This window comes from Aethalodelphis obliquidens, unplaced genomic scaffold, assembly GCF_003676395.1.
Source record: "Aethalodelphis obliquidens isolate GAN/ISIS:26980383/991018 unplaced genomic scaffold, ASM367639v1 scaffold34, whole genome shotgun sequence".
Classification (NCBI taxonomy): Eukaryota; Metazoa; Chordata; class Mammalia; order Artiodactyla; family Delphinidae; genus Aethalodelphis; species Aethalodelphis obliquidens.
The window spans coordinates 265,525-287,956 of NW_020837978.1; the positions used below are offsets into that span (position 1 = coordinate 265,525).

Genomic DNA, 22,432 nt, shown 5'->3' on the forward strand with positions numbered 1-22,432 from the left:
CCGTTGAGACCTACCGCTCAGAAAGTAAGATTCCTTTCCAAATATTACTGCTCACTGACAAGGTACCTGATCACCCAAGAGCTATGATGTACAATGAGGTTCATGCTGTTTTCATGTCTGCTAACACATCCATCCTGTAGCCCGTGGATCAAGGAGCCATCCTGACTTTCAAGTCTTACCATTTAAGAAATACATTTCGCAAGGCTACAGCTGCAGTAGATAGTGATTCCTCTCATAGATCAGGGCAAAGGAAACTGAAAAGCTTCTGGGACGGATTCAGCAATCTAGATGCCATTAAGGATCTGTGATTCATGGGAAGAGGTCAAAATGTCAACATGAACAGGAGTTTGGAAGAAGTGGATTCCAACCCTCATGGATGACCTTGCGGGGCTCAAGACTTCAGTGGAGGAAGGAACTGCAGATGTGGTGGAAACAGCAAGAGAACTAGAATTAGAAGTGGGGTCTAAGATGTGACTGAACTGCTGTAATTTCAGGATACAATTCGAACAGATGAGGAGTTGCTTCTTATGGATGAGCAAAGAAAGTGGTTTCTTGAGATAGAATTTACTCCTGGTAAAGATGCTGTGAAGATTGTTGAAACTCTAAGAAAGGATTTAGAATACTGCCTAAAGTTAGCTGCTAAAACAGTGGCAGATTTTGAGAGGACTCCAATTTCGAAAGAAGTTCTACTGTGGGTAAAATGCTATCAAACAACATTGCAGGCTACAGAGAAATCGTCCGTGAAAGGAAGAGTCAGTCCATGTGGCAAACTTCATTGTCTTATTTTAAGAAATGGCCACGGCCACCCCAGCCTTCAGAGACCACCACCCTGATCAGCCTGCAGCCACCACCAAGCAAGGCAAGACCCTCCACCAGCAAAAAGATTATGACTCGCTGAAGGCTCAGATGATGGCTAGTGATTTTTAGCAATAAAGTGTTTTTTAATTAAGGCATGTACATTTTTTTTTTAGGTATAATGCTATTGCACACTTACAGTATGGTATAAACACAACTGTTATATGCACTGGGAAACCGAACAATCTGTATGACTCTCCCTTTTACTGCAGTGTCTGAAACTGAGCCCGTAACGTCCCCGCGGCCTGCCTGCAGTGACTCTGCTGGCTGTCCATGGATATGCTCTTCTAGCCCCTGTGCTTCCTGTGGATTAAGTAGATAGATCTAGGTGTTCAAGTTTGACTTTCTGGTAAGACTTTGTCGTCGTTGTATTGTGAGACTTATTTCTAATTATGGGATAAGAGATGTTTTCTGCACACTAAGTCTGATTTGGTACTGTCACCCCTGGGGGTGGGGAGTGGTGTCATCAGAACAGGAGGCCATGGCTCCTCTCCCCTAATATGCCTTTCAATTTTTGAAAGTTGCAGTAAATGATCATGTCTTGTGAGCAACAAACCTGAAGACCATGCACATGTAAGGAGTTTGGTGTTATGATCAAACAAAACAAAGAAACAAAAAGTTAACCTGAACTTTCAGTTACAGATGGCAGACTAAAACCGCACATTAACCTTAGCTCTAACCAAAACCCTACGAAAATGACAGTGCATTTGTGTGTGTGTGTGTGTGTGTGTGTACGTGTGTACATACAGCATCCATGCCCAGTACATGCACACAGTCCATCTACTGCACACAACAGTACAGATGTAGTTATACAGAGATAGTTAATAATACAATTAAATAAATATATATGTATATCTGCAAAGAAAAAGGAGAACAGGAGACGAAACGGCCACAGGAGTTTAAAAGCTGCCGAGGATATGAGTGAGTGGAAACTGATGTAGCTGACCTAAAAGTCAGACCCTAAACTGGCAGCATGAAAAGCAAGGATGCAGCCTAGTCTACATGGCAAAACTGAGCCCCAAAGGCTCAAGAACTTGTGGTGTGGCAGCTCCTGAAAGTGGGGATAAAGTTGGGCTAAAACTGAATGGTCGGCTCAAAGGCTGATAAGAAAGAGGCAGATGTTCCCAGGGCTCCTCACCTGTCCCCCTCAGCAGAGCCAGGGCTTCCTTCTCCGCGATGGTAAATGCAGGAGCTTGTGCGATACCAGGTCCAGGTGAGAGCAGGGGTGCTGCCCTGAAAACGTGACCTCCCAGCCTTCTTCCTGCTCTTGCTTCCAGACGCTGAAGGCACCTCATACCCACTTGGCATGAGATCAGAAGAACCCCCTCTGGGAAATCTGATCAGCCCCAGAGAAGTGACCTAAATGTATCAATTTAGGGGACTCCCCAATGAAAAGGCCCATCCAGACCACCCTGGTTGAAGCCCACAGTTGATAAGCCCCTTCCACCGCAGGGAGCTCGCGATCCAATCCAGCTTTATAGTGCTCTACTGCTAAATGTAAGTAGATATCCAAGCTTGCTACAGATCTGAAGAAAGCTCATGGCGATGTTTATTCTACTGCATGAGACAGAAGAATACAGCAAACTGGAGACTATGAAAAAAGAAAAAAGAAAAAAACTTCTGGAAGTGTATTATTATTCCCAGAGAAATCAGAAATAAACAGGACTCTACAAAAAAGAATATTCAGGGGACAAAAAACTCATACATTAAAATCAACATAGCAGAAATGGAAAACCCAACAGGAAGGCTGGACAGTAAATGTCAAAGTTTCCCAGGAAGTAGGATAAAGGCAAAGAGAAAACAAGAGGGAAAAGATTTTTAAAATTTTAAAAAGGTCCAGGATAGGAGATCCTAATACTAAAAACAAAGAGAAAAAACCAACAAAACCACACACACCAGGGGCAGAGGAGATTCAAAGAAATGATTCAAGACAACTTCCCAGAATCTAAAGACATTCGATTCAGCACTAGGAACCAAAAGGCATCACGACCCAGAGCAACGTCAGGAACTGAGAACTGGGAAAAGGAGACAATCCTTCAAGCAGAGAGCGACGGAGCCGGGCACTGAGGTCGACGGTGCAAAGGCTTGAGAGCTGGGAAGGAGGCCTCCAAGCCAGAATCCTCACGCGGCTATCACGGTCTCAGACACTCTCCTCCGCCCACCCTTCTCAGGGAGCTGCCAGACCAAGGAGGGATGGAGCGGTGGCTGCTCCAGCAGCAGCCGAGGCAGGGACCTGAGGGCACAGGCTGGGCACAGGCTGGGCGACCTTACTTACTCCAGGCGAACCTGAGCCCGTCTGCAAGGCCCTCCGTGGAGCTGGGGTGGAGGGGCTCTGGCGTGAGGGAAGACTACGTAGAAAACGCAGCAAGGGCAGCAGCAAAGGCGGCGACCCGACGGAACTGACTGGACACCCGGAGCCCAGGAGGGGCCTGCAGGCTGACCCAGTGGCCGGTGGGCAGTCGGTGCCAAGTCTCCAGTTCCTCCGACTCCTTCCCTGTTGCTCTCTGGTCACTCAGGAAACCAGGAAGCTGCCAAGCCCAGCCACCACCTCTCCGCACTCATCCCCTGGACCCCCGCCCCGCCTGCCGACGGCCTCTGTTCTTCCCATGATCCCGTCGCTCCGTGACCGCTGTGGCTCAGCCCCACTCAAGTCCCTGGGCCTCCCGGGCAATCAGAGTCAGCAGTGGTCTCTGCTCTCAGGGGCTGCTGGTGCCCAGCTGGAGGTCTGTAGGCAGGGAGGGCGGGAAGGGAAATTCGAGAAAAACGTGACAGAAACAACGAAAACCAGCACAATGGTCAACAGTGGCCACAGTCACAAGCCGGGACAGTCATGGTTCCACAATGAGGAGGACAGTGCGGCCAGCTCCAGGGCCAGCCGGTCGAGGGGCGCTCCTGGCTTTCACCAACAGGCACACCCGCAGACCCAGCTCCTGTTTGGAAAACATTTTTGTTATGTATTTATCACCTGGCCAGGCACAAAAAGCCTTTCCAGTGATACATACACCGAAACTGAATGAAAAGTGTGCGTGGACAGAAACTGAGGTGACATCAGTGCACAAAGAGCACGATGAATCTCATACACAACAAATATGCAACCTGCATTTAAAGCAAAGCTAGTCATTGAAATTGATGTTCTGTGTTATGCATATCAGACATTCAATCCATGTTTTAGATTGCAGAGCGTATTCACCTTCACGACAGTGCTGGTAGGTAGTTTTGTGACAATTACTTTAACCATGTATTAAATAAAACCTAGTTGACTCTTACTTTAGAACCCTCATCTTGATGTAAAAGCTGCTTCAAACACACTGTGGCTCTCATACAACCACCAGCTGCACGCCTGACAGCACATGATCAGGACCGAGACCCAGCACCGTCTTGAACCAAATCAGAGTTGCAAGTGCAAGCTCTTTAGTTCTCCTCCTTCAAGAAAACTGGATGAAGGACGGGGACAGGACAGTGACTTGGGTGCCGCGCCCACCGCAGGATGCTTGTCTGTGACGAGGGAATCATTTCTGGAACATGCACTTTCATGGGACACAGATACGGGGAGTCTCGGCAAGCCCAGACCACTGCCAGTACCTTCCTGGTGCTGAAGGCCAGGCCGACGTGGCTGTGCTGGACCCAAGGGCCTCTGGGCGCCTCGTGTCTTCTCGGCGCCTGTTTTCGCCTCTCGGCTTTCTTCTAACTTCACTACAGCCAGCAATCTCCTCTTAACCACTAAACCGTCTTCTGTAGCCCAAGCAGCTGTTCTTCCAGCAAGTCCTCCGTGAACCCCCTCCTTTGGGTTTGAGGTTCTCATGCTCCGACGCTCCATTCCGAGCCACAGAAGTGCTTCCCTGGTCCTCTTCTGCTTAAGTGTTATTGTGCTTCCCTGAGCCATGAAGTCCTCGTCTTGGCTCCTATGGGCCTGACAGGGCGGGGCCCCCAACAAGAGGCGAATCAGCGGGACCCCTGGTAATGCTTTCCAACAACGATCAGACAAACACAAGGTAAACCGGGATTTAAGCACTGGGTTGGCCCAAAAGTTCCGAACAAACTTTTTGGCCAACCCAATATTTATTGTGAGGGTTATAACTAGACATATAAAAAGTTACACAGCTAATGAAAATGCTGAAATGAAGATGCTTAGGGAAAAAACGTCAACTAACTTACATCTCGTATTAAAGACACACTCTTTATTGGCTGAAGGCTCTGCATCAGATATTTAAAATAACACAAACACTCAGGATTGCAGTTTTGTAATTTAGTTCTCAGCCGTGGCAGATACAATGGTTAACATGCTTAGGACAGACGACAGTCCGTATATTTCTTAACAAGCTTATCCAGCACATCTGTACAAGGTGAAACGTTCCCTTCTAGTTGCCACGCCCCATCCCCCAACAGCAACAAATGCACAAACACAACAGGGACTCACTTCAAACGATGGACACTGCACATGGCCATGATGGACCGCAGAGCTCGCCGTATTAATACAGACCTTAATGCCAGTGTTGAAAAGGGGATTCTGTGACATCCCTGGAAAAATCTAAAACCCTGACTCAGTTTTCTGAAGCAAACGGTGTGACAAAGTCAGGTCAGGGAAGCTGACTCTGAAGGAGGTCGCGGCAGCCTGACCTGCTCTGGTAACGGTGTAAGCGGCAGCTCCCACGCCTGGTGACACAGATGCCACCAGAGCAGACCCCCCGCGGCCACCAAGCAGGCCACTCGAGGGGCCAGAAGTGGCGCGGAAGGTGCCAGAGGGACAGCGCGGACGAGGCGCCTGGGCCCACCGTTCCCCACGCGTGCAAGGGGGTCCTGGGGCAGGAGGCACGATGCCGCAAGGCTCACGTCAGGTTCAGGGCGAGTCACACAAAAGAGGCTCAATGTCACGAGCGCTGTGAACATAGAAACCGGCAGCAGTTAACTCACGGATGGAGGACCACAGAAAGCACAGCCCAAATGTCACACCTTTTTATTCAGACCACACGTTTTTCTAAAAGTCTACTTGAATCGGGAGCCATCTGTATGAAATAAAGGTTTTAAGCACAGCTGCACAATTTAGGACAGCTGAAGCTCCAGATGCTCGCATGTAACTTCCCGATGAATCTCTCGTCGCCGCCCCAGGTGCCCTGGAAGCTGCAGGAGGCCCCGGAAGATGCTTCGGTGTAGGCCTGAGCCGCCCCGTCTTCCGCAGCCTTCACCGTGCAGCATGCAGCTACGAGAGAAAACGCTGTGTTTTAAAAAGGCATTTGAAAGTCATACGGGGCCTAACGTAATAAAAGCGACAAAGCAAATGCTGCTTGGACGTTTTATATCAGGTCATTTTGGTTGAAATATAACACATACCAACATCTTCCTAAGCTACCAATTCAAGGGAATGGAAAGAGAGAGAGATCGCAAGCCTAACCGGAGCTTTCTGCCCAGATATACCTGTGGGTGTTCGGGGGAGCGCGTCATCTGGAAGGCACCTGCGTCTTCACGGCAGGTGGAGGGGCGGCCTGGAAGCAGGCGAGCTGCAGGTGCACGCCGCTCCTGACCCGGCTCAGCAGCAACTCCAGCAGCCTGTGGGGAGAGGCGCTGACAGCCACGGGCGGGTGGCGGGCGGGACCCAGACACGCTCGCCCGGTCCGGTCCGGTCCCCCACACGCCCTGCCCCACGGTGCCTCCCTGGGCCAGGAAAGTCACTCATCTGTGGATTCTGGACTCAGTGACAGAAATAAGCCGACCAAAGAAGCTAGCTGCAAGGACATACACGTGCAGACGTCTTCACCTTACACATAAGATCGCCCTCTGTCCCCTTCCCCTAGATTAGTTAGATGCTCCCCCAAACAGACTGGTGTTTGGGTATTTGAGCCTCTAATTTTAAACACCTCACAGACACTGAGATGTACTCTTTTTGGCATCAGCTCTGTGCCCGTTGCTAAACGCACCGCAGCAGCCTCAAGACCCCGCCGTCGGGACAGAGCAGTCCCGTCACCTCCAAATCCTCCTGTGCTGCCCGTCTGCCGTCACCTTTGCCCTCACCCCACCCCGTGGCAACTACTGGTCTCTTCTCTGTTGCTCTTATTTTGCATTTCTGCCTTTTGCAAACACTGGAGAAGGGGACTGAAGGGGTGAATGCAGCACAGGAACACCCAGGGTCAGTCCCAACCCCAGCAATAACCTGCCTGGTCCCTGTGCTGGCCAGACAGAGCCGCATCATTCTGGGGCCACAAGGGACCTTACAGCTCGTCTGGCTCAGAGGAAGCAGCCAAGAAACGAGCTTACTGGGGTCAAGAGACTACTTCCTGGTTTCACGGCGCTCCCCGCAGATCTGAAACAGCCCCCGTCCTGGCCTTCACTGTGGTGTCTGCTGCTCCTGACTCCCTCAAAAGCACTGGTCTTTTGAGCCTAGCGAGCACTAGCTGCACATGTTAACGATACGTGGCTGCTTCAATCTTTCATGATGTTCATGCTAGAGGAATGGACAGCATTTGAACCACACAGTCAGCGAGAGGAGCAGGAGACTAGGAAGGTCTCTGCCGCCCGTCCTCCCAGCCCCGTCCACACCCTACAGGCTCCCTCTGCCCTCTGAGTGTCCACAACATCCTCTGTGCTGCCCCAGGCCACACCGAGGGTGTCACGCAGTCAGGGCTCCGTAACTGTCTGCCTTGTCAGCCAGCTGCAAGGGTGGGCGGACCTCGGCCGGGCTGGGGAAGGGGCCCAGGCCGGCGGTGTTTCCGCTGTCTCAGGTGAGGGGAGCCCGGGCACTCGTGACCTTTGCCTGGCCTAGACTTTGTCTCGGGTCAGAATTTCCTGTTACGTGAGTAGCAAAGTTTGAGGTCACGCTGAGACCATTAACACAATATTAGCGAAACGTATATAACTTTATTATGTCATGTCTACAAATTTAGTCTTAACACTTCATATTATAGAGCACAAAATGTACACTGCTGACCTACTGGAAGGAAAAAATCATTGAGTCCTGCATTTTACTATGCTGTCCTCTCTTTTACGTTTCTCGAAGTATTTTCTTAAAAATTTCAGATAAGAATATAGTTTACTGAGTGAGTCAAAATAAACTTTCTTATGGACGTTTAAGGGACTGGTACGGTCACTTAAAACAGTAAAAGAACCAATTTCTGAATTGTCATGAAACCCAGGTTTTACCTCCTTCTGCCGCGTGGGAGACAAGCTAACAACACATACCTGAGGGCCACCGAGTACCGCCTTCCTCAAGGCCAAGTCTCCACCTGAAGAGGAGGAGTTTAGGTCCCTGAGACCAGCACCCAGACTTACTTTCTGTCCGCTCCGCTCGAGAGCTGCGGTAGGGCTTCCAGAGCCTGCTTGAAACTGGATCTGGAACACAGACAGCATCCCAGGCAGGGACACGCCGGCCCCACCGGGAAGAGGAACGTCAGAAAAAGCGCATCTTACATACAGAGAAACATACAGGCCAGTAGAAGCAGGGGGAAAAGTGAAAGTGAAAGTGAGGGTTTGTAGGAGCTGGGCCAGAAGAATTCAACCAGCAAATAAAACACAACTTGAAAAGCAAAGGAGAAGCTGATTTTTACACAAAGGTGCTACTCACCGTGCTAGGTGAGAGCTTCGTGTGGAGTCATTAAATTTAAGGAGGTCTTTACTTTCAAAACAAAGCTGAAGTACACAGATGAAACAGCTGGTAAGGGAGGAAGAGGGCTAAGTAGAAACAGGGATGATCTTCTGCAACAGTATACAAAGGGGGTATTTCTAGAATTGACCTGTGCAGGGCCTGATTTCCAGCCAACCTCTTATAATAACTGAACATGTCTTAAGAGGATTTAGCTGTTATCATATTTGAAATTTGTACGATAATGGAGAGGGGTGTGTGTGTGTGTGTGTGTGTAATTCAACATCATTTCATTTCATGAAATACGGAAAAGGGAGTGGATTTAAAAACCACCAATTTGGTCTGTTTAACTTTTTAAAGTAGAAAGTACCAGAAAAGTTACTAAATCAAATGAAAAGCATTTTAGGGGAGATTATTTGGTAATAACTTGTATTGTTCACTAAGGAACAGTTCTCATCTCTTTTTGTTTTATGACTATTGACTAAAGTAAAGAAATAAATGTAATTATTTTGACTTCAAAGTGGCCTTTGATTTTTTTCTTTTTGTAAAAACGTCTGCATCAGTGGACCAGGAAATAAACTTCTGAGCAATGTTTCTCAAACTAGGGGCAGGTATCAGAGCAACACACAGAGAGACAGCAAAGTACCAACAGGGCCCCAGAAATTGGCAGGGTGCCCAGCTGCTCCTGGTGGGTCAGGTATGGGGGGGTGGGGACAGGTCACAACTTGTGGGCACTCAGTCCTCTTCCCTGACGTGGAGAGAAGTCTCTACCGCCGCCTCCACTGTCACCTGATTTCCTGTAAACCTCTTCTCATTCGATGAAGAGCAATGTGAGGCCACTGCTCTCTATTTTTACATCACGACCAAGAAGAAGAGGATGAAGGTGACCCCACCAAGAGTTTACTGGGTGGTTTGACATAGTTTCTCATTTAATTCCCCCAAAACTTTGCCTAGAAAGTATTATTATCTTCCTGTCACAGATGAGGAAGCTGGGCTACGAAAGGTCAAGTCAGTGGGAAAGAACACACAGGTCTGTCCTCATGCAGAGCACCTCACCCATGGGTCCTGGGCGGGTGCTTTCTGGTGTCTATCACTCAGCACCTGTGCAGAGCAGCAGTGGTGGGAACAAACCAGAAAGGCTCCCGGTCAGCCGCCAGAACAGAAGTAAGAGGCTAATAACCTCATGTGTTAGGAAAAAATGGAAAAGTTTTCAGCTGTAGCAATGACAGTCAGGATGACGGCACGAGCACACCGTCTAAAGCTGGAAACGAACGGTAAGTACATCGCACATCGTGTTTAAGCAGTTCCCCTGTGGACCCAACACTTCCCAGGCAATACTGCCAATGGGGTAAACAATCTTCTGTAGGTAGTGCTGTTTCAGTTCACCTACTGATGTTTCAATGATAGGAAATCCTGACTTTCATTCAAAACAGCTAAGAATTATCACCAAATTTCCACTACAAAATTCTGCAGAGAAACCACAAGGTCTTCCTCTTATGCTGATACTCATGATGCTTGAACTGTCCTTCAGAGTCTGTGATGAATAGACTGACTCAATTCTTATTTTCTCCTTTTCAAAAGAAGTATGCAATGCTCTGCTACACCGCTTATGAGACTAAGACTTACCTCAGTGAATGAGAAACATGAAATTACATTAAACCTTTTTTCCTTCTGTGCTACAAAGGAGCAGTCTCTGGAATCCTTGGCTCGCTGTAGGTTTGTGCTTTTAACAAAACAACTGATCGCACATGAACTCTGAGACCACAGTCACAAGCGCTCGCTGTGATCAGTCACCTTCACCTGGGACCTCACGCCTGTACGACGAGCTTTACTACAGGGGCTTTCGGAGCACTCACAGCACGGCCACGGAGCATCTCACCTGCTCTCTGGCGTCAGGTGAGCAGCCACGGTGTCCCTCAGGGTGCAGATTTCAAGCCTTGCCTGGAGGTGAGAAAGGGACAGGTGACCATGGGAACTATGTTGTCTGTCAAACAGAAACAACGCGAGGGTCGGCCCCCAGCCTGCTCCATGCAGGGCAGACCCCCATGGCCACAGTGGCAGCTTGTTACGAGTGAGCAGACCTTCTAAATCAGCCCAAAGAAACCGGCCACAACAAAGTTCCCTTTCACTGAAAACTGTCTGAGAGTCAAGTCTGACTGTGTGGAGGCAGGTGTCCTGCTCTGAAAGGTAGGGACTGTGCCAGGGCCGTCCAGCCACCAGATGTCACCCTCCAACCAGTGCCTCCCCTGGTCTCCCTGGGGAGACCAGGACTGTCCTGTCCTGAGACTGACAGGAGGTGGAAGGACGCGGGCTGCCACACTGCCTCCTGCCCTGCCCTTCCAGGCTCCACGATGCTAACCTCAGAGCTAAGCTCTGCAGACTCAGTGCAGCGCTATGAAAGTCACAGCTGGCTTTTCTCTTTCTTTTCTTTTTTCTTTTTAAAAACAAAACTTGACAAGTTGATCCTAGACACAACAATATGGAAATGGAATAGCACAGTTGGAGAAACTCAGACCTTCTCATTTCAAAACTTACTGCAAAGCTACCATAATCCAAACAGTGTGGCACTGGCACACGGACAGACATGTAGATCAACAGGAACATGGCTGCGCGCCCAGAAACAAACCCTTACATTTACGATCAGCTGACTTTCAACAAGGTGCCGAGACCATTTGGTGGGAGAGATGGTCTCTCCAACACATGGTGCTAGGGACAGCTGGATAACTGGACGTCCACACTCAAAAGGACAGAAGGTGGGTCCCTTCCTTAAAAACTGACTCAGAATGGATCACAGACCTAAATGTAAGTGAAAAAACTATAAAACCCTTAGAAGAAAACAGGAGTAAACCTCTGTGACATTAGGCCAGGCCTGCCTTCTTAGGAATGACAATAGAAGTACAAGTGACAAAAGAAAAATTAGATAATTTGGGCTTCATCAAAATCAAAACATTCTGTGCTACAAAGGACACCATCACAAAAGTGACGACCCCACAGAATGAGATACTGTTTCACACACACGGGGACGGCTACGACCAACCAGACAGTCACACGTGCCGACGAGGATGTGGAGAATTTGGAAACCTCATACACTGCTGGTAGGAAAGCACATGGTATAGCTACTTGGAAAACAGTCTGGCAGCTCATCAAAAGACTAAACACAGAGTAGCCACATAACCTAGCGATTCCAGTCCCGGGGGTATCCCCAAGAGAAATGAGAACATGTGTCCACAGAAAACTTGTACGCAATTGTTCACAGAACCTTTCTTTGTATCAGCCAAAAAGTGCAAACCCAAATGTCCATCAAATGATGAGTGAACAAATAAAATGTGGCATATCTATACAATGGGACGTTATTCAGCCACAACAAGGCATGACACAGGCTGCAATAGGGACGAACCTTGCAAGCATTACGCTCAGTGAAAGAAGCCCGTCACAAAAAGCCATATTCTATGATCCCACTTTTATGAAATTTTCAGAAGAGGCAAACCAGAGAAAGAAAGCAGACAGGTGCTTGTCAGTGGCTGGGGTGGGGGCTGGGAGGGACGTGGACGGTGACCGCTAACGGGGCTGGGGTTTCTCTCTGGGGTGATGCAGCGTTCCACAGTGGATTGTGGTGACGGACTGCACAACTCTGTGAACACAGCAGAAGAAAATCCACTGAACTGTATTCTTTTTATCTTGCAGACGCACTGTACGGCACATGAATTTCATCTGCGTAAGACTTTTAAGAAAAAACAAGCTAACCTAACGCTTCTACCTCTTGGCAAGGGTGGAGAGGGTGTGCTCTGCACACAGCTTGCTGCCCTCGGAGCCCTAGGGCCCCCAGCGAGGACACCCTCCTTCACCTCAGGTACCGCAGTGTGCGTGCTGCCCAGGAGACTGTTTTAAAGACACAGCCCTCACCTCTAGGCGTGCACAAAACACAAACAACAATGAAAGACATGGCTAGTTTTTAAATTAACCAATCAAGATAAAAGCTGACTTACATAAGATACAGTACATTCAGTGAAATGTTCAGTTTGGAAAGCAATTGTTTGGTTTCATTTTTCAGGGGTTTAGAAGCCTGAAACAGTTTGTAATGAGAAAGCGTAGATATGACAATTTGTCTCTCTTGTTTACATTCTAGTGTATATAAAAATGAACCTACAAGGAAAACATCAAAGAGAAAAAACAAGGTAGAACTTTCGGCTGAATATTTTAGGAGAAGGATTAAATCACTGTAAAACTAGTATCTGCTAGAAATTTTATTCAAACAAAGTGATAAGGAATTAACCTATGAATTATGCCAACTGTAAAAGCTGTGATTATTTATACAAAATACATGGACCGTTTGCCAGAAAAAGCCCCTGCCGGCGGCTCTCGGGAAGGTCTGAGGCTGACGGCCAGGCCAACCCTTCACGCGGGCCTCGCAGAGCCATCTGATCAGCAGGAGGTCACACACAGGCATCCCGAACGGCAGTGGCCAACGTTTCACAACACAACTGACGCCAGTCTCCAGGAGGCACAGAGCTCAGGAGGCCGGGCTGCCAGCCGGTTCCGATGTCTCTTTCTGCCCCTTCCTGCTGACCCTCCTGCGAGAGGAACTCAGTCATCAGCTAAATGGGCTGCAGAAAAAATCTGCAGGGAGGGGAGCTTTTTGTTGTAATTCCAGGACCGCCTAGGCCCAAAGCAGCTACTGCAACTTCCTTTCAATTCATCTTCACATACACAATTCCTGTTACTGATCTCCTCCTGCACAACTGTTAGAACAGCCATGATCACGGAAATATTATGAAGTTTCTGTGATGGATTTTCCCCTCGCCAGCTTGCCAGGTCAATACACACGCTCAATCCCTTTCACCCTGCGTTTCTGTGTGAAGTTTTTCAAGTGCCGAGACTCTGGGAGAACTTTACGGCGAGCACCTGTGCAGCACAGACTCCGCCGCCAATGTTCTCCACGGCACACGCATCTGCCACAGGCGTCACTGCCTGGAGTAGGCTGTTGCAACTTTTTTGATTCGTTGAGTTAAAACTTACCCACTGCACAATGGGCAAATCTTCGAGTGCACATCTGGTGAGTTCGGGCTGCTGCACACGCTGTGTGCGGGAACCATCCCGAGGTGTAGGACCACCGCCTGCAGAGCCCCCTCAGCTCCCCAGCTGGTGTCAACCACCCAGGGGGCAGCATCGTCCTGGGGTTTTCTCCACGAAAATGATATCCATCCAGTACAAGGCCCCCTTCACGTGGCTTCCCTGACGCTGAACGGTAATTGTTTTATGGATCCACCATTTGTTTGTTTACCCTACTGATGGACACCTGGGCTGTTTCCAGTGTTTGGATGGGTAAGTGTATACTTAGTTTTCAAAGAAACTGCAAGAACTTTTCCCGAAGCAGCGGTACTATTTCACACTCCTGCCAACGCGTGAGAACTCGCTTCTCTACAGTCTTGCCAAAACTGGGTGCTTTCAGTCTTTAATTTTCTTCTTCCTGCTGGATGGGAACTCACTGTTGTGTCAGTTTTCACGTCTCAAATAACTAACGATGTGGACCATCCTTCACCTGCTGATTGGACATGGAATCACATGTCCCAGGGTCCCTAGAGCTCTGTTTACTTTTTCTCAATTATTCTTCTCTCTCTTCTTCATATTGGATAACTGATGTTTGGTCTATATATTCACTGATTGTTTTTCTTTTGTCCTCTCTATCCTGCTGTTATTACCATCAAGTATATTTTAAAATATTAATGTATTATACTTTTCTACTCCAGAATTTCTACTTAGTTCCTATTTTAGGGCTCCTATTTTTCTGCTGAGATTCCCTGTCTGTTCATTCATTAGGAGCATAGTCTCCTTTACATCACTGAACACAGCTGCTTTAAAATCCTTGTCTGATTTCTAACAACTGGGTCATCTCAGGGCTGGTCTCAGCTGATTGTCTTTTCTATTGAGAATGGGTCATGTTTTCCTGTTTTGTTCTGCTTGTGCATTTCAACTAAATTTGGATTGTATCCTGGACATTGTGAATGTTATCTTGAGAAGACTCTGGGTTCTAGAATATGCTTCTGAAGAGCTGATTTTTGTTTATTTTAACAAGCAATAAATGTATCTGGACTCAGACTGAAAACCCTCGGCTCTGGGGCAGCTTTTCAGTTCTTACTTCGGTTCTTGCCTTATGTGGGCTGCAGTGGAGTTTGACCAGGCGTGTGGTTTAGGGGCCAACCAGAGACCCAGGCAGTGTATACACAGAACTTACGGCTCCTGCTTTCTGCTCCCTGGGATACCTCCCTTGCTTTCCTGTAGTTGTGGCTGCCCTGAAGCCTATTCTTCTAAACTGAAAAGACAACAGGTTTTATGTAGTTTTAGTTTCCCCTGGGCCTGCATTCAGGCCAAAATCCATAAAAAGTGAGGAATTCACCCAAGTGCCATTTCTTCCAGAATCAGCCACTCATGTTCACTCTCTAGAGTCTTCAGGTTTTTGTTTTTACATTTTTTATTTTTATATATTATTCAGGATTAGAGTTGTTACCTGCAGGGGCTTGGCCTGATAGGAGGTCCTCAGGCATTACTAGATGCAAAACTTCTGGTACTTTAAGAAGATACCCTCACAATGCCCTTGGGCATGAGGGCGTACAGGGGGGCTCACACCCCCACAGGCCTGCACACCCTGGTTCCTACTGATCTGGCTACAGGCAAACCAAGGCTCATCTGGCTTACAGAAGTTACGTTTGCTATTGTAATTACGTAGTTTAAGTAAATACAACATAAACCAATGGAATATGAGTAGAAAAACAGTTATTTGTTGTTTCTATGAAAACTGCATTTGAATGCTCTGGAAAGACTATTTACAAGAAGTTTCTAAAAATTTCCTGTTAAATTGAACGTGGTGAAGACAACCGTAAAACAGAAAAACTCACAGAACTTCAGAAGGAATCTGCATTCAGACAGTTTCACAAGAGTCACTGTACTCTAAAGGGACAGGAACTCTGGACCTTTCGACGTCATGGATATGGCTCACACAGGAGACCATGTAGCTCTCCAACCAGCAGATCCACAGAAAAATACGAAGCCTGTCTGGACCTCCTGAGGCTGATGACTGAAAACACATCTCTGTGTTTTCAAACAACTAAGTTAAACACAGAACTGAGCGGCTGTTGTACCTGCAATGCTCCGTTTTTGCTGAAGGATGAGACGCACTGCATCAGCCTACTCAGCTCTTCAGAAACTGCTTCCACCACCCTAGACAGCACCCGAGGCACCAGGTCTTTGGAAATAGTGAACACCTGATAGAACGTTGAAAATAAGAAGAAATGATGCATTATGAGGACTTGCCTTGACCAGAACTTGTTAAAAACAAAGGGATGCACGTAGCAAAACACCCCCCAGGTCTCCTTAGCTGTATTTCTGCAGGATCAGAATTGACGAAGGAAAGGCAGACACGGGCTTGCACACAAGCTGTATTCACTGATTCGTGACAAAAAACATTCCTCTTAAAAAATACTGGCAAATGTAGTTTTGAAAGGTATTGTTGATGGGGACAAACTGAAATAGTTTTAAAGATTTCTTCCTCCTCTACCCTTTTCACAAGAAGAAATACGATTTCTAAAGAGGAAATTATAGAAATAAAAACATACTGGGTCAGACTCTCCTTGGGTCAAAACAAATGCTACTTCACACTGGATACGTTATTCTGTATTGGCCAACAGAGTTCCCGATTTTACTCTTTGCTGAATTAAATATATATTTCCTTTCATTTGACAAAAACATTGTTTTCAAGCTTTGAATTTTGATATTTGCAAACTAACAGTTTGGACATTTGGAGAAACATATTACTATCCTGATTTCTAAGTTAGACTAAATCGTATTTTCTTTTTAGCTTTTCCTTTTTTCAGATTCAATCACTAGTATTAAACCTTTGGGTCAACCCAAACATAACCTGAGTACTGAAGAAAATTTGGGGCAAGTTAAGATCATGTGGGAATAGTAAATGTTAAGTACAAAATTCTGTTTTCAGCCACTGGGATATATTAAAAAGGGCCTTGAATAGCCTAATACAAACAACGTCATGGTTATCGACCGACAGTGGACGTTAATCAAAGTTGCCTCAGTGGGAATCACCATCATCACTAAAATGCCCACATATTCTGCAGCTCCTCTGATTACCACCTGCCCACCTACGACTGAAATGTCTCCACTGCCTGATGATTTAATGTTACACTCTAACTTTATCGGAAGCTAACCTAACAAAAAAGCGCTTTTATATGTCTTTGATAAAATCAGGATTGAAAGTATATCACTCTTCATAAAAAGATGTACATGGCAAATTCCTGCCTGAGTCAGATCACATAAAAACTTGACTTTATGGAGAAACATGTATGCTCTGCCTCACTAGGAAATGAAAATTACAAGACACCCCACTCCGCTTTCTGCTCTGGCTGCTTCAGACTCAGAGCCAGGTGGAGGCTGCAATCTGTGTCCTTTGCTCGCTCTTCTGTTTCAGCCTTAATGATCCACATTTCTCCAGTTCACCTTGGTAACCCAGGCAGCACGTGTGCATGTGGAGGGTGACGTAAACCTGACACCCCCCGATGCACCTGCACCAGACGCAGATACTCAGAAGGTTCTCGAGCAGCGGTCAACTGCGCCTGAAATCTTCTACTGAGAACTTCTTTGCTGGGCCCATTTCATCTGGTGGACAACAGTTCACTGGCCACAGCCAACCTGGAAGTCCACGACTGCGGAATTACGAAGGCAGTCACAGCAGGGACAACGGCGGGACACTAAGCACAGAGTGCCACGGGAGGGCAGGCTGGGTGTGACCAGCAGCACCAACGTCCAGGGGCACCTCTGTGAGATGCTGAGGGGAGGCCACCACCTAACTTCTTCCCAACACGCCCCACAGCTGCGAGAGTAAGATGTCAGCGCTCATTTGTACACTGGTTAAAAACGGGGCAAGGAATTTTCCAAGTTAGGGAAAGACATCCTTTCAATTTCTCTTCTCTTTACCTTTCAAATATTCATGAGTTTAGTTTTAATTATGAGAAAAGAACATACCCAATTTCAGAAAAAGACTCTCTCACAGTTAAAACACACATGTGCGTGCGCTGAAACCAGAGTTGTATTTTATTTACACCAAAAATACATTCTGAAGGGAAAAAGACCTCCATAAAACCCATTGAACTGGCCTCTTCTTTCCTCCAGTTACCCACGTCCCTTAGGAATAGCTAAGGACGGCTTACCTCTGCATGCACAGCAATTATATTCACCAATGCTTCTTTTAAGTAGTTTCTGACACCTGAAATCAGATGGGGGAGGGAAAGGCATTTAGTGGAGACACCAGTGTGGGTGCTGCTGTGGCTGCCCCTGCCCCGTACCTTCCAGGAGAGACAGAGGGGCAGCACTGGCCCAGGGCGCCTGAGAGCCAAATGGCCCGAGGGCTACGTTCGGTCAAGTTATTTTAAAAAAAGGTTAAATTAATTAGGAGTTTTCTTTCATTGTTTTTCCATTTCTGTCATTGTTCTGTTCTCTGTAATTGCTGATCCGTCTGTCAAAAGTGAAATTTAAAACTGCCCTTCAGTTTCTTCATACACATATTCTTCATATGTACACACACACACACACACACACACACACACACACACACACAACCACCCCCGCCAGACAAAACCCAGAGGACAGAAGGAGGATATTTACCAAAGTTTATGAAACATATGCTAAACATCTACTATAGCATCTTACTTCCAAATAAAAGTCGAATTATTATGCAGAATGACTATTTTGATCTTAAAAGAATTAGTTCTGGGTGAAACTTCTGAAAAAGACACACTCCAACCTGATTCTGTAAAGCAAGTTAGAGACTGCACAAACCCATGACTTCAGGATGGCATGGCTGCCCTCCAGGGCGGGCACACACGAGAGGGCAGAGCGCAGTCTGCAGGCAGCGGGCATGGGTTCAGTCCAGCCTCCTCTCTACAAGCAGTGACCTGTGGCAGGAAGACAGGGACCCAGCTTCGCCTTCTATCGACAAGAGTGTGAGAACGCACCCGTGTGGGGCTGCAGTGAGGGGCTCCTGGCATTCACAGGGCTCCTTAAGAGCTCCTTCGCTATTTTGCAAGAAAAAAAATATAAAAACAAAATGCTGCTTTATTGTAACTCTAAAACAATGGCTTTCACTTGGAGTGGAATTAATATCTCAGGATTCCTTCTAGAATTAATTGCACAAACTGACAATTCCTTCTCTACACAACAGAAAATTCTACTGTATTGCAAAATCATGATGATGTTGAGGAGGATCTTCTCCCATAATGTCGTCCAAGCTACTGATTATTCATGGAAGTTGAACTGCAATCACCTTGTTGACGTGGCATTTGCAGATTCTCAATACACAGCCAGCTTCTGGTTCTGCCATGTATCCTGGTGTGTAAGGAGGCACACGGCTTTTCTTCTGAGGAGCCAACCTCATAAATATTTCTTGGGGATATGGAGGTGCAGGCGTGTTTAATTCTATTTTGCTGACGGAGTAACTGAGAAAACTGGTTGAAGAATAATTAAATACAATCCAGAAACAGGTCGATTCTTCCTGAGAGAAAAGGACAGCTGCAGAGTAACAAGTCTTCATATCAGCGAAGGCGGAACACGTGACTTGTGCTGACGACCAGGAAAGCTTTCTGCCCGCAAGAGGAGGGCTGTCCCCCAGGGCCCCAGGCTGGGCGTGAGGCAGGCCACGAGCACGGGGCCCACAGGCCTCAGCCGCTGTGCTCGGGTCAACTCCGTGACCACTGGACTCAGGTCTCGAGTCTTTAAACTGCAACAGTGTGGAGGGCTGGCTCACGCACGTACAGAGAGAAAACGCGGTTACTAGAAGTTCGGCCCGACACTGGGCCAGTGAGGGTCTAAGCCAGAGGAGGGGCTCCCACGGCCTCTGTCTCCATGAAACTGGGGTCCTGTCAGTGCTGCTGGGACCAGCACCAGCAGTTGGGCCCAGCCACGTGCCTGGAACATGAGGGCTGCTGTGAGCTCCTCAGGTTCTTCAAGGGAACAGAGACGAGTGGGGCCAGAGAGCTGCCTGAGAAGCAGAAAATCGGACTTAGGACGAAGCAAGCTGAGGTCATGTGTGGGCGACCGCTCGCCCTGGGCCCGATGCCCACGCTGCCCCAGAGAAGGCGGCTCCTGGCAAGAGCACGGGTCTAGGCGCAGCCATTAAGCCCCCCAAGGAAGAGGTAAATCTAACTCACTAATCCAACTCCAAACACACAGCTGTGGAGGTAAGAATAAGAGTGCAGGCGCTTCTAAGAGTCAGGACCATGTTTGCGTTGAAAGAAAATTTGAAAAAGCAATCGAGCTTCCCGTTTTATGTGGCTACAGGGTAACACGCTGGGAGGAGCATAGCGCCTCAGCCTTGCACAAGTAAGAACACTTTATCTTTCCTGGAGACTTTCCTTTGATGAATAGAAAGAATGAAATGATTACCCTCCTCCCAAATAACTCTTTCAAGGAGTAACACTGGAGGGACTTCCCTGGTGGTGCAGTGGTTAAGACTCTGTGCTCCCAATGCAGGGGTCCCGCGTTCGATCCCTGGTCAGGGAACTAGATCCCACATGCATGCCACAACTAAGGAACCTGCAAGCCACAACTAAGGAGCCCGCCTGCCACAACTAAGACCCGGTGCAAATAAATAAATATTAGGGAAAAAAAAAGGGGGGTAACGGAAACAGAGAAGGGAAAAGCTGTGGTCCTGGGGTGAGAGGACATACAGCTGCTCCTGGACCATCACACGTCACATCAGGGGGGGGGGGGCAGGGGGCCCACAGTCCCATGAGGAGTGGGCAGGGGGCAGCGGCAGGTCTGAAAGAGCAGGCGGCCCCAGGGAGCTCGCGAGACATGATCACAAACTCTGGAGCAACACACGTGCTGGTGTGGTAACAAGAAAAACTTAAAAACACAAAAATCAATCATTGACAGCCTCCCTCCAAACAGCTAATCGTTGTGCTGAAACCGGTTAGCGCTAAGGGAATGGATTCATTCACCCAGCGTGAATCTGCTGGTTCGACTACATGCCAGGCACACGTCGGAGGTGCTTGGGCACTGGGTCCTCCAGGCAGAATGTGCGTAAATCCCCAAAGTGCTAGTTCCCGAGTTTCACCCCAAGGTGCTGGGTGCTCCTATTTGTGTCCAAGGGGCAGGGAGAAGTAATGCCAGGTGCCCACATGGAAGGGTTGTGTGCTGTAGAAACGATCGCTGTTCTCCGACGGACGCTAACCTGTGAACCATTTCCTTGCTGTCCCTGTTCTGTGACGTTCCTGAAAGGTGAGGGGTGGTGTGCGGGGGTGGGGAGGTGGAGGCCATCAGGGGCACTGGGCTGGGGCCTAGACGCCTCGTGTCCAGGGACTGAGGTCTGAAGGCCACAAGCGTGCAACAGATGAGACCACTGAGGTCTTCTGAGGTTGGAATCGCAATTCCTCCCTCTAAGGAGAGACACAAGGCCAGGTCACCCTGCTCGTGGCCCTGCTCCCCAGGCCCTGCTCTGAACCTCGCAGGGACCACACTGACGCTTTCAGGTGTGTTTCTAAAGCCTGAATGCAGATTTGCTCCTTGGGTTTAACTGCCTGTTGAGTTTCCTGCTTTGAAATGTTGCTCCAAATCCAACTGTAGGAGGATGTAGGCTCTTTCAAACCTGCAGCACAAGAGGCCTGGCACAGTGGAGGCACCAGAGGGCACCCCCGGCCTGGGGGAAGCTCCAAGAGGAGCTGCAGGCACATTTTGTCATCCGCGTGGCTGAGGCCTCAGGGGGCAGCCGGGGAAGCTGGGGATGCGTCCGCAGGGGCTGTGGTCAGACGCCCGGAGTGGGATCAGGAGAGGATTTTGGTTACAGTTTTCAAAGGCTCCACGACACTGACGAAGGGACCATCCTTAGTGAACTTCAGTGATACATGCTCTCTCTCTACTGCATTTATCTGTATGCTTTTACTATTACAACATTAATGGCTAATGACGACTTTCAAGTTCATCAAGGTGACAGAAGGGACACTCAGTGTAAAGTCAGAAGACTCGGGGTCTAAGTTCTGGCTCACCTGCATACAAATGGTGCGGCCGTAAATAAAAGTCAGTTCACCCTCTAGACAACTGCCTACTTTGCACAAGGTAGAGATGACAACATCTGCTTTGCTAACAAAGCTGTGATGAAAATGTGATGTGTGTTTATTCCCTTCTCCTTCAAACATCTGCTGGGCACGGCCAGTGGGGTGCACCCCCGTGAGCCGAACAGGCGAGACCCTCCCTCCCCACTGAAGAGCACGCACGCACCCTGGGGTCAGGACTCCAGAGAAGCCTGCCTATTTCAGGTACCATTTCTTAAGACATAAACAAAAAGTCAGCTAGAAGCCATGACCACTAGAAAATATACACTGATCTCTCTTTCTGAAACACACCGTGCAGAATCTGGACAATGCATCTGGTCTCGCCTTGAAGAAAACAAAGACAGTCTTTCTGAAACAATTTTTCAGGATCCATTTGAAAAATACAACTTAAATAAAGAAGGTATAGCAGGACAGAATATTGCTGAGGCTAAATACATTTGTTTTTAAAATACGATTCTTCTAGCTGCATCCTAAAGCAAAAGCTTGCTCCAAATAATACAACACTCAACACTTACTAAACGCTCACCGTGCCAGATACCTAGGAAGACGCTTGGCTTATTAGAACGTATGAACACTCGGCAAATGTGCTGGCTTCAGCTTCGGCTTCAACAGCAGCGGGTCATAAATGCTGACTTGACGGGACTAGCTGGCAACGTGAGCATGTGCACAGGAAGAATAAAGCAAACGGACAAGAGCTACTTTACTGTGATGCAGTAGTTAAGTGTTTGTAGAAAGGTTCCTCCCGCACAGCTTCCCATGTTATTTAGACACAGAATGAGAGCAGCTTCTAAGTATTTACAATATTATCTCCTTGACGCTCTGAACGTGAAATTAGAATGTGTCATGATATTTGACCAAAAAGTGCCCCTAACCACGCAGCCTCAGTCCAGGCCGT

The 22,432-nt window shown here is 47.9% G+C and overlaps 1 protein-coding gene across 5 annotated transcripts in view; it reads right to left on the reverse strand.

The window, feature by feature from the left end:
• Positions 1-5,011: 5,011 nt before the first annotated feature.
• Positions 5,012-22,432, reverse strand: part of EXOC2 (exocyst complex component 2) — a 156,459-nt gene continuing 139,038 nt past the window's right edge. For 3 of the 5 annotated variants that reach the window (XM_027128215.1, XM_027128213.1, XM_027128212.1), the window contains 6 exons: positions 17,641-17,696; positions 15,562-15,684; positions 10,305-10,366; positions 8,116-8,175; positions 6,268-6,399; positions 5,012-6,052 (listed from right to left, as the gene is read on the reverse strand). In XM_027128215.1, coding sequence (XP_026984016.1) covers positions 6,291-6,399; positions 8,116-8,175; positions 10,305-10,366; positions 15,562-15,684; positions 17,641-17,696 — 410 coding nt within the window. In that variant the 3' untranslated portion in view covers positions 5,012-6,052; positions 6,268-6,290. Of the gene's footprint in view, positions 6,053-6,267; positions 8,176-10,304; positions 10,367-15,561; positions 15,685-17,640; positions 17,697-22,432 lie in introns of those variants that run through there. The other 2 variants (XM_027128217.1, XM_027128214.1) reach the window with 2 other exon arrangements.